Source organism: Poecilia mexicana, unplaced genomic scaffold (genome assembly GCF_051168715.1).
Source record: "Poecilia mexicana isolate PSO_F unplaced genomic scaffold, ASM5116871v1 scaffold_3, whole genome shotgun sequence".
Lineage (NCBI taxonomy): Eukaryota > Metazoa > Chordata > Actinopteri > Cyprinodontiformes > Poeciliidae > Poecilia > Poecilia mexicana.
The window spans coordinates 33,918,223-33,930,130 of record NW_028263372.1 but is presented as its reverse complement, the minus strand read 5'-3'; the positions used below and the strand labels follow the sequence as shown (position 1 = coordinate 33,930,130).

Below are 11,908 nucleotides of genomic sequence, written 5' to 3'. Positions count from 1 at the left end.
ACATGTTTTTTTTAGCTGTTTTCAATATTTACAATGTAATACTTCATACTGATGCACCGTTAACCATCATTACTGATGTATAAATCCTAAGTCTGAACAATTTAATTAAAAAACTTATTTAGTCAATTCCGACATGCGGGAAATTACTTATTAGCTTAACTAGACAAAACATCAGTGCATTAAAGAAATCTGAATTTAAATTCAGATTTCTTAGTTTCTATTGAAATCTACATAGTGAAATTTCATAAAGTTAAAAGAAAAAAAAAACCAGGTGAGTTGATCGTTTTTAGAAAAATCATTTTACAATTTATTCAACATTTTACAAGGAGTAAGACATCACAAACAAAAGTTTGTTTCCTCATAAATTAAACCCATGAAATAGTAAATGTTTTCCTAAAATGCTTCAAATATTCACATAGTTCAGATTTCTACTCAGGGGCAACAGTTCACATGTACATAAGTGCAAAAGTGATCTCAGTTTTACTACAACAATGAAGTTTTTACCAATTTGGTTAATTTAAAGAAAACCCATAATATCAAAAGCAAAGAAAAGCAAGAAAGTCGACAGCAATGAAAAATAAAGATGCAGATTTTAGTTTAGTTCTGGAAAATGTCCATCAGCGCCGACGGAGCATTAGGGCCAAGAAAACAATAAAATCATAAGAATAAAGTCATAACATTAGGAGGATAAACTCCTACGACCACAAAGCTGAAATAATACAAGAATAAAATTGTAACATTACGAAAATAAATTCATACGGGAATAAAGTTGAAAAAATGAGAATAAAGTCGAACTACAGGAACAAACGTGCATGTATGACTTTATTCTTATAGTATTTTGACTTTATTCTCATAATATTGCGACTTTATTCCAGTGATTTTATTTATTTTTCCTTAGTTTGGCCCTGATGCTCGTCGTAATCAGCATCACGTGCAGCAGGGCGGTAGTGTTCCTGGGTATCTGAACTGGTTTCGTATCGGTTTCCCACAAGTCCGCTGGGCCTCAGCCAAAGTCTGCTTGGCAGCTATTTTTATGACTGATAACAAAAGGCCTCCAGGACGCTGTGAAATGTTCAGAGGTGACAAAAAACATAAAGAAACTAAAATCACAACAAGAGCGCGACCCCCACAGGCCCAAACATCAGGAGTCCTCGGCCGAGACGTCCAGCTTCCTCTGAGGGACGTAAACAGTCCTGGAGGCCGGCTGGCCGCTAGCGGTTACCATGGCAGCCAGAGGCGAGAGCGGCACCGGCGTGTGGAAGAAGCTGTGCTGAGGGAGACCCGACGCTTTCGGCGTGGCCATCAGAGGCTGAAAGACAGAAAAATAAAAGAACTGATGGGAAGGAAGGCTGTGAGATGTCCTAGTTAAAGTTTGCACCTCTGTTTTTTATTATGATTATTATTAAAACTTGAGTTTAGAAATGTTCCAGCTGCAAACAAACGTTGCTCGGCTTCCTGAGGAATGACATGATTATCAGATAATCCACTCTGAACAAGAAAGAAGCCAAAGGAGGAAAGGAAACATGGAAGGAAGAAAGGAAGGAAGTAAAAAATGAAAGAATGAAGGAAGGAAATAAAGAAGAAAGGAGGGAAATAAGGAAGAAAGGAAATAATGAAGGAAGGATGGACTTCAACAGAAAATATGGAAGGAAAAAAAATAGAAAGTACGAGGAGGAAGGAAGCAGAGAAGGACTGAAGGAAGGAAGAAAGAAATGGCCGCCAACAGTAACCGTGCACATTATGCAAACTCTTAGTCTGCGCCGATCAAGATCGGCCGTTTACCTGCTGCAGGCTTATCAGAGTGAGTGGCTGTCCAGGCAGCGCCGGCTGGACCGGAACCGGCGAGATGGGCTTGATGAACACCAAGCCTCTCGGCTGCAGGCCCAGCGGACCCGGAGTGGCGCCGGTGCCCTCTGGAGGCTGGGAGGACCCGAAGGCGCCGGTCGGGCTGGAGATCAGACCCAAGTTCTGCAGCGTGAAGTTCAGGATGGCCGGGCTGGGACTGCTGACCCGACTGGGTTGGTGTGGAGAGGAGACAGCGGCAGCCAGGGGTTTGCCCAGGCGAAGGTTGGTAGGGGTCACTTCAAGGGCAGCGGCCGATCTGGAGCCTGAGGAGAAGATCAATCATCAATACCGATTCCAATATCGATCTCACTTATCGATTCTCATTGAGTTAGGAGATAGTTCAAAATGCGCACAGTGTTGTATTTAATTTAAAAAGAAAATTAAAGCTTAAAAATAATTTATTTGTCAAATTAACATCTGAACATGAAATGCTATTTTTTTTTTACAAACAGATTTTGTGCAGATAAATTTTCCTTTTTCAGGAAAAAAAATGACAAAACCAAAACTCACATTTTTGTACATCCAACTGGGTCTCTACTGCTTCTTAAAAGGTTGAAATAATCCAAGAATAAAATTAAAATAATCCATGAATAGAGTAATAAAATGAGAATAAAGTTTGAAATAAAAATACAAGAATAACGATAAAAAAAATATAAAAAATATATGAGAATAAAGTAAAAAAAAAAACAAGAATAAAGAAGAAATTATACAAAAATAAAGTAGAAATAATATGGGAATAAAGTTGACATATTAAAATTTTATTCTTTTATTATTTCAAATTTATTCTCATAATTTTATTTTTCTTATTTTCTTAGCATCGCCCTAATACTCAGTTGAATTTTTTAAATTCAACATATTATAAAAATTTTGTCATTCCTGCTATAGGAACACGGTCGACCCTCTTATGAGAGAAAACTGCATTTTTTAAAATAAAATGGCCGCTCATAATCTGGGATTAAGGTGGAGGTATTCACCTGCAGTCGGAGTTTGGTAGATGTAAGAGGACTTGTTGCTTTCTTCTCCAGAGTTTTGTAATTCCTTGTAGCTGATGAGGGATTGCTGAGAAATTGGGATTAAATATCCGGCTGGAACCAAAGTCTGTAGAGAACGAGACGGACTGGATGTTAAACCAAACGGTTTTCCCCCCTGAACCCAGCAGAGCCGATCGCTCACCTCAGAGTGGATCTGTCCAGGTGTGAGCGGCACCGCCCGGACCGGCGTGAAACCCGCCTCGAGGTCAGAGGTCACCAGCCTGTCGTCTCTGTCCAGGAGGTTCTCCAGGCTGTGCTCCAGCGTTGGGCCAGCAGCGCCGCCGCCGCCGGGGGTGTTGACGAACTCCGGGTCCAGGTGGAGCGCGCGAGGCGAGGGCCGGCTGACGAGGTGAGCGCCGCGTCGCGCCTTCAGGCGGGCCTGCAGGATCTCACCGAGCTTCGGAGAGCCGTCCTGCACGGAGCGAGGAAACGTCAAAGTCAGGGGTCAGACGCCGACGCCTCAGGGAAAATCAAGCTTTAATGGTGAGTTTTCAAACTTTTCCAGCTAAAAGCATCAAAAATGTTTCAGTTATGACATCATTTATTCTATCAATAATGTCTTGGTATGGGCATTCTGCAGCAGGAACGAGGTAAACTGACATGGTGACTTAAAAATGTGTCTGTGTGAAAATATCTGGTTCCAGCTGCAAATTACATTTTATAAATGCACTGCAAAAACACAAAATCCTTAAAAGTATTTAAATTTCAATTAGTTGCTTTAAAGGTTTGACGAGTGCTTAAATGTGCTTGATTATAGAAACTGAGCAGTTTTGTATTTAGGTGCAATTTGACATTTGATTAAAAGACTACACTGCAAAAACACAAAATCTAAATATTTTAGTCTAGTTTCTAGTGCAAATATCTTAGAACTTGAAATAAGAGAAAACTAACTTACAAGGGAATAACATTAAAAGACAGTTTTTAAAATGAATTTAAGGCATTTTAAGGATACGCCCTCCTAAATGAAAATAGTGAACATTACCATGGCAACCGCCCTCCATGCATCGTCCTTACCTTAAAGTTGGGGTCGGGCCGCCTGGCTTTCGAGGGGCTGCTCTCTGCAGTGGAACCCGAACGTTGGCGTTTGAGCGTCAGAGGACTGCCGTCGGACTCCCTGGACGCCGGTCGGCTCTTCGCCGCAGACGGCGCGCTCGGACTCTGGCCGGTTTTGTCCTCGAACGTCATGGAGCGCACCGCAAGGCTCGTGGGCTGCGGCCTGGACAGAGCGTTGGACCTGAGGGAGGACGGGTGCAGGTAGACGGCGTAGGGTCCGTTGCCCCGCTGCTGAGGCAGCAGGACGGGGATCAGGGGCGAACACTGCGTCGGGATGAAGGTGACGGCGCCGGCAGCCTGTCCTGCTAGCGGCGTGCGCGGCGTTAGGTGGACTCCAGGCTCCTGACTCGGTGCCGTTAGCGGCACTTTGGGCGGGTCCATGTGACCAGAGGCGGGTGGCGGTAACCTCTCTGCTGCCGGGTCTCTCTCTGTAGCGGCCGGAGTTTCTTTTGGCCTGGAACAGAGGCAGAGCTCTGGGTCAGGAACCAGCTTTCTCCTCATTTTGACACAAAATCAGTCTGCTAAGCTGGCTACTGAAACAAAAACTTTGTTTGGCAAATCTGCAGTGGACAAGAAATGGTTTACCAAGAGTAACGGAAAACGCTAAGTGAGAATATCAGACACAACATAGTTTATAAAATTATCCATTATGCTTCCCTGAACAGGTTGGGATAGGTCTAAACATGTTCATTACATTTTTGCACAAAATCTTTCTTGCATAATGAGATTTCAGTCTGTCTGCAAAACCAGCTGACCAAATATGCTGGAACTCATCTTAGGTTGCTAGGCAACGGGCCAGGCCTTTGCTGGGGTTGGTAGGTAACAGGCCGTGCTTTGTGAGGTTACAGTCCAAAGGTTTTTTTTCATTTTCCAGACACTAAAAAACATTAACTTATTGCCAAAACCATATAGGTGTTTTTTTAAAGAGCTTGTTCTGTTTTTAGAAGCAGTTAAAACCCAAAGAGAAACATAAAAACAAACAAAATGTTTTAAAAACAGAAGCTGTAAAACCCCAAGGAGTGCATCAATGAAAAAAATACAGATTTTCCAAAAATAAATTTGATTTATCGTCTAACTCTAGCAACAGGACCGTTATTCAGACTGCTACGTTCTGCGGCTCCATCTCACCTCGACTCCTGATCAAGTTTAATTTTACAAATAGCAGCAAGTTGGGCCATTTTGCTGGGAACATCCACATTAGCTGGATCACCTGAGAACAAAGGAGGAAATAAATGTGTTAATCTGACAGCCTGAAAACCAGAGAGGTGCCTCCTTCCAGCGCCCCCTACTGACCGAGGACACACTTGGTGGGACTGCTGGGGGCGGAGTTGATTTTCCGCCGGTCGTCCTGAATGCTTTTCGCGAGCTTTATGAGGGACGGGTGCCGCGTGAAGCTGCGCTTGGCCCCCGACGAAGGAAACAGGTTTTTGGCACAGTTTTCCACAGACGGCTCAAGGACTCGTTTCTTCTGGGATGGAAACTCGGACGAGGATTTTGACAAATCTGTTACAGAAGATGGAGAAAAGGAAATTCTGTAACCAAAAAGAGATGAATCACTAATTTTTCAAGTTTTCTAACTTTTCCAGATTAAAAACAATAGAAACTAAAACAAGACATAATTTATTCCTGTTATTAATAATTTCTTGTGATGGTATTTTACATTCTATTTCAGGGCCAATTTAAACTAAAAAATAGCTGAACTTAATGTAAATAGGAGTAAATCTCAGCCCAAAGGCTCAGACAGTTTTAGATTCATCTCAGAATTTTTTTTAGAAAATTTCTAAATCTTTTTAAATTTCTGAAAAGTTGAAAATTTGCAAGAAGATGTTGAGATTAATTTTCTGGAAAACTTTGGAAGTTTCTGCGTTTCAAGTAAAATTTTTTGTATTAATTTTTTTTCACACACATTTATGTCTTCAAATGTTTTTCTAGAAAATTCCTCAGATTAATCTCAAAATTTCTGGCTTTTTTCTCATTTTTTTTCTTTTTCTCGTAAATTCTCAACTACTGAAACCCTGAAGTTTCCTTATTTTCTATAAATTTTCCAAAATTAATCTCAGAAGTTTGTTTGGGGAAATGTTTCTATCTAAAATGACCCTAATACGCCGTTATATGTCAAAGAACAAAAATACAAATTTAACAAAAATATTCCCAGTTTTAATAACTAACATATAAATGCAAGACCGCTTTTATTTTATGTAGATTGAGCCAGTAGGAAAAATAATCATTCATTTTGTTGAACAAATCGATTTGTGTAAAAGTAAAAGATGTTCCTGCTCAATTTAAATGCTGAAACACAAAATAAATGATAACTTGACTTTCTGTAAACTTTCCAAACCTTAGTGTGTTTCATGCATGAATTACTGTGCGTGAAAACAGGAAAGATTTGGGTCGATACCTTGAACTGGTGGAAGTTCTACCGGTCCGATCCATTTAAAGGCCGGTTTCCTTCCTCCAGCTTCTGTAACGTGGAATTTCTCAATCAGCTTGAGGCTCCGCAGCACGTTGGCTATGTCGTACAGCCGCCTCACTTTGGCTGCAAACACACAAGCAAGCAGTTAAACCATCTACTGTCAACACAAGCAATCATTTTACAGAACTAAAGTAGTTACTCCTCTTTTTCTCCATCTACAATGGCTCTCATACGTTGACATACATTATTAGTTAACCGATTTGAACCAACTTTAAAACTTTAATCAAGAATTAATCATAAGTTGATGAACTGTTTGTCCAGAGATTGAAGAAAGTCCCGTTTCTGTACTCACTCTTGAACTTGCTCTTGTCCTGATCTGCAACATGATCTTCTCCTATCAGGATCTTTGCAGCAACGTCCAGACTGACCACATGAGGGTTGGAGACCAGGAACAGCATGACGAACTTCTGGCTCATCACCCGAAGAGATTTATCTTTCCTACTGTTAACCGATGCTGGAAAGAAAGAAAGGATAGAGAGAGAACATTTAAAATCACCATGAATGGATTTATTATCAGGGATACTCTACGTAGAACAGAAAGGAGTAAATGTCTGACAGACTACAACATTTCTGTTTCAAAAGTGAAAAAATTGTTAGAAAAAAAAACTCAGAAATTTTTACATTAATCTAAGAAATTTTCTAGAAAATATCCCTATAAATTTCAGTGTTTAAAAAGTTTTAAAATTGATTCTAGAAAATAAATCTGAATATTTCATATTAATCTCATACTTTTTTTTTTTTGAGAACTTGGAATTTCTGAATTTGAAGTTAAAAAATTTCCAGAACAAACTCAGACATTTCTGGATAAATCTCAGAAATATTCTAGAGAAAAGCCTCCAGAAATTTCTGAGTTTGAAACCTAAACCTAAAAAGAATTGAGAAATCTTTTTAGAAGTTTCTCAGATTAATCTCAGAAATAAAAAAATAAAAAACAGAAAAAAAATTAAATTTTGGAGTTTGAAAACTTCATATTCTAGAGAAAACTCAGAAATTTACTTTGAAAGTTGAACATTTTCTAGAAAACGTTCAGAAATGTTTATGTTTTTTCCAGAAAAATTTCTAAGATTAATCTCTAAATTTCTGAGTTTGCTGGTAAAACTTTACTCTTCTTTTTTGTCATAATAATCTGTAAAACCGTTTCTGTTTTCACCTGCTTTGAACTCGACTCCTGGATGCTCCACGAAGAAGAGCTCCTTCTGCTCGCCGCCCTCCGCCTCGTTCTCCTTCTCCTCCTGACTGAAGTCGAACTCCCGGTCCGCCATGCGCTGCCGGATCTGCTGCATCTGCTGGCCGTACCGGTGCGTCTCGCCGACGCTCCTCAGGATGGCCAGCGTCTCGGCCAGCTTGGTCCGGCCGTGCCAGGAGTAGCGGTTCTTTGCCGAGCGGCTCACCATGTGGAGGCTCTCCAGAACGTTCATGATGTCATAGATGCGTCGCCGCTCCACACCTGAGGAGACCAATAATTAAGAGTTGTCCAATCAACTGAAAGGAAAATAACTGATTTCAACTAACAGACAAAGAAAATAATTGAATATTTACAACGGCCTGTTAGGACCACTGTAGATGGAAAAAAGGAGTAAATTTCCACCAGAAAACTTAGAGATTTAGAAAGTCAAAAATTTTGCTTGAAAAAACTTAAAATTTTGTGATTGATCTGAAAAAAAAAAAAAAAAAAACAAACAAAAAAGTCCACAAAAACAAGAACATTTTTGCATTTCAAAAGTTGAAAATTTGACTCCAGATTTTTTTCTTGGATATTTCTGAGATTAATATGAAAGCCTTTTATTTTTATCTTTGCTCCACTGACACTACAAACATAAAAAAATTAGTGAAAGTTGACGCTGCCCCACCAAACGCATAAAAAATGAGCCAACATGAAGAAGACAATCTCTCAGTTTGTGTCAACCACTTTCACCTCTTTCCAGTTGACGACTGGTGTGAGACTCACAGGCTCCTTGGTTTCAGTTTTGGCGTCTGGTGTTGCAACATATTTTTCAAAATGGCTGACATAGTTCAAATGGAGAATTTATGTTTGCATCAGATTTTTTGTGCAAACCAAAAAGTCAGATTCAGTAACCAGTAATTTGCTAAATAAAAAACTTTGCTCCAGTAACAGTACAAAAAAAAAGAATAATAATAATATTAAGTGGATCATCTCTCAGTCTGTCACACACACATCAGTTTTAGTTTTGGAAATTGATTTTTCTGCATATTGTTACTTTACAGTTGTCTGAGTAAGATGAAAACATGATCAACATAAAGTTAAAATCATGAAAATCTGTAACATTTTGTGTCAATATGACGGCCATCTTGAAAAATGTTAATCATCCTGAAATTCAAGTGAATAATGAGAAAGTTTTTATGTTTGTATCCTCACTTTAAAGACTGTTTTTACAGCGATATGCAGCACTAGTTGAAGAAATGCAGACGTACTGAGCTCCGTAGCGACGTCGTCCAGACAGATGTCAGTCAGAACTGAATCCGGGTAATCTGGGTACCGGGCCAGAAACTTGTGACACAATAAACCCAGACTCTTATCTTTCCTGCTGACCATTTTCTCCGACTCATCACCGTTTTCTGAGTCCTAAAAGAAAAAAATACAATCAGAAATACATCTCAAACATATCTACTCAGCAGTACTGTTGGTAGAGCTGTTTACCTGTGTCGGGTCCAAACCGTCCCGGTCGTCGGCGTCCATGCACAGCTCCTTTTCCCTGTTCCGGATCTCAGGACTGGCAGCGCTGATCAGCATTTTAAGGTTGGAGGTCGGCGTCCAGGGGTCAACTGAACCAGCCTCCGCTCTCTTTTTGGGCGTCGTGAAGGGCCCCATCGAGCAGCCGTCTCTTCTGATTTCTTTGGAGGATTTAAAGAAATTTGGGCTCAAACAAAACCATCGTCCTAACACGGTGGAGAAAGAACACTGATCAGACCCCCAATATCAGTTAAACAGGTACATAATGACAACAAAACACCACTAACAGTCAGTATTTTTACTTCAACTGGTTATCAGTACCATTATTTTACTTTATATAACATTCTTGGGAAAAATAAGCTTTATATTAACATTTTTAATGTTTACATTTTTGTTATTTATTCAAACCCAACTTTGGTAAGCCTAGTGTGCTAGGATAACTTCTAATAATGTAAAAGTAACTTAGTTTAACAAACATTTCAGACTAAGTTCTTCAACTTTCTCATTGTTTTTCACATTATAACCACAAACTTCAGTCCATTTTATTGAACATTGGTGTCAACATTTCTTTCAACAAATATAAATCTGAAAAATATCTAAATAAAATCAGCCTTCAGAAGTCACCTTATTAGTTAATCAAGCTAATGTGCAGTTCAATCTGAATATAAATCCAGTTCTTCTGTGAACCATCAGTGTACAAACAGCGTCATAACATGACAAAATGTCAAAATGCTTGTACTCTACAACAGATTTATACCTTGTTAATATGCAAAATAAGAAGTTTGGGCATCCCTTCTCCATTAAAGGCTTATTTTCGAATAGAAGAGTTCTAAAATAGCTAAATAAAGATCGATTATTTACCACCTGTCTGTGCTGAATCGCATGAAAGGTACAAATTATTGAAAATATGTTTTAAAACTATATAAACTAGTGCACAGATATTGGCGGTAACTGACATACATTCCATCGAATCGCAGCGCTCAACGGCTCAGAAAGCCCCGCCCTATTGCCAGAATCACCCAATGGGAGCTCGGGCTGAGACAGCGCGGCGGAAGTGAATGTCGGCCCGCGCAGGTAAGCTATTTTTTGAAATGCTTGGCGCGGAAGATATCCGTGCAGAAACAGCGGCGGATTCCGCTAAAATCTCACATTTAAAGCCACAAACAGACTTATTCGAGAAGCTTACGGCCAAGAAAGGAACGCTGGCTTTTCAAAACCGTTTAGATTTAAGCAGAGGGAACTCGCAAAACGAGTTAATCTAGTCACGATTCCGCACTTCAACCGCTTTAAACTTTGAGACACTACACATAGTTGGATGTTTTCTGTTAACCACCAAGGAAACATGAACGCTTTGTAACCGTTTACACTTAAAATACTCACCAAAATCCACGAAGCGATCCTCTTCCTCATAGAAAAATTCCCATCTTCAAAGTATTACTCCAAAGATGAAAGTTGTGCCGCTAAATCGTGCTTTTAAAGTGGAAAATTGGGATTTTCTTCAAGCAGAGAAAAACACAAAGTCCGTTAGTTTTTAACATTAAATCTACCCGTCTCTTGGTTTCCCTCCTCCTGCCAACATCCGCGTTCTTGTGATCAACTTTACTACAGTTGTGGGGAAACTTTGCCCAGTTTGTGATGATGACCACCAGCATCTGACCCGCCCAGTTGGCGCATGCGCACTAAAGCTTCCCCTTCCTGACGCCAAACCGTGAAAGAGGCGGGTTTTTAAAATCAGAAACTATTTTTTCCTCACATTTCCCACGTCTCTGTTGCTCTGCGCCCATTCGGCGCCAAAGCCAACCCGGGAAAAAGACAAACCTAACAAACCTAATCTGGTCCAGGACTTACATAATCAGTTGTTATATCATTGTCTAATCATATTTTTTATGAGCTACATCAAGTCCACGCTAAAAAAGTCTCACATATAATAAAGAAAATATAGTTTTTAAAAAAGGTACAACTGTGTTTTTATACGACTATTTAAAACCGAATAATTACCACTTGTCCAACCATTTTAGTTTAATAATGGACAGAAAAAGATGAATATATGATATTTGGTGAAAATTGTAAGTTTGTAAATTTGAAATAGTTCAAAACTATTCAAATGTGCAAGGAGTCATCTACCACGGCCACTGAAAATAAGTTCCCGTTTTTTGTAGAATTTTTTTAGATTAATCTCAAAATTCATTTGCACCTTTGCTGTCACTTTTTGTCCTGGGGCAACTACAGGCCAGGCACAAAATTCATTATATTAAAAATGCAAAATTAGTTTGTGATTTTTTTAAAATTTTGTTTTATTTGCTCAACAATTAACAACATTTTAATGAAATCCAAACAAAGAGCTTCGAACTGTTGCCGTATTAAAATAAAAATAGACAATTGTTTTTAATTTTGTTGGCCAAATTTTTACCATGAAAACATTCATAAAAGCAAAAGTTGATTGAGCAGAAATAGAAAAGTGTAGCAAACTACTGTCTGTTTGTCATTGTCAATAAGAGTCTGTTTTAATAACTCACCTAGTTAAATAATAATAGTAATAATGCTGATAGTCTGTTTCTGTTATTACATAAAGAATATAAAAAATAAATGATCCCTGTAGTTTTTGTTTTGCATAATTAGTGTTCATATGTTGTATGATAATATCTTTTATCTGTTTGTGTAGTTGGTAATGTATTTCTGAAAGCTAAATGATCATAGAGTGATCAAAGGTACATTTAAAAACATTTTAAACAACCATGTGAAAAAATCTTAAATTAAGTTTTTTTTCACATTTAGACTCTATTCAGTAAAGTTTTGATGGGTTTAAAAGATATA

At 38.9% G+C, this 11,908-nt stretch overlaps 1 protein-coding gene across 1 annotated transcript; it reads right to left on the bottom strand.

The window, feature by feature from the left end:
• Positions 1–280: 280 nt before the first annotated feature.
• On the bottom strand, positions 281–10,786 carry e2f8 (E2F transcription factor 8). Its single transcript, XM_088004462.1, has 13 exons — positions 10,475–10,786; positions 9,062–9,300; positions 8,836–8,986; positions 7,553–7,849; positions 6,695–6,856; positions 6,328–6,465; positions 5,223–5,432; positions 5,058–5,139; positions 3,891–4,383; positions 3,019–3,288; positions 2,820–2,943; positions 1,783–2,108; positions 281–1,309 (listed from the first exon to the last, which is right to left on the bottom strand). Exons 2-13 carry the CDS (start codon positions 9,230–9,232, stop codon positions 1,142–1,144), a joined length of 2,592 nt encoding a protein of 863 aa, XP_087860588.1. The 5' UTR covers positions 9,233–9,300; positions 10,475–10,786; the 3' UTR covers positions 281–1,141.
• Between the last annotated feature and the right edge of the window lie 1,122 nt (positions 10,787–11,908).

Coding starts and splice junctions, on each gene's coding strand:
- e2f8 (XM_088004462.1), bottom strand. CDS start 9,232: ATGGGGCCCTTCACGACGCCCAAAAAGAGAGCGGAGGCTGGTTCAGTT. Junction 6,466..6,694: donor GGACAAGAGCAAGTTCAAGA/GTGAGTACAGAA, acceptor GTGTGTTTGCAG/CCAAAGTGAGGCGGCTGTAC. Junction 1,310..1,782: donor CTCTGATAAGCCTGCAGCAG/GTAAACGGCCGA, acceptor TCTGTCTTTCAG/CCTCTGATGGCCACGCCGAA.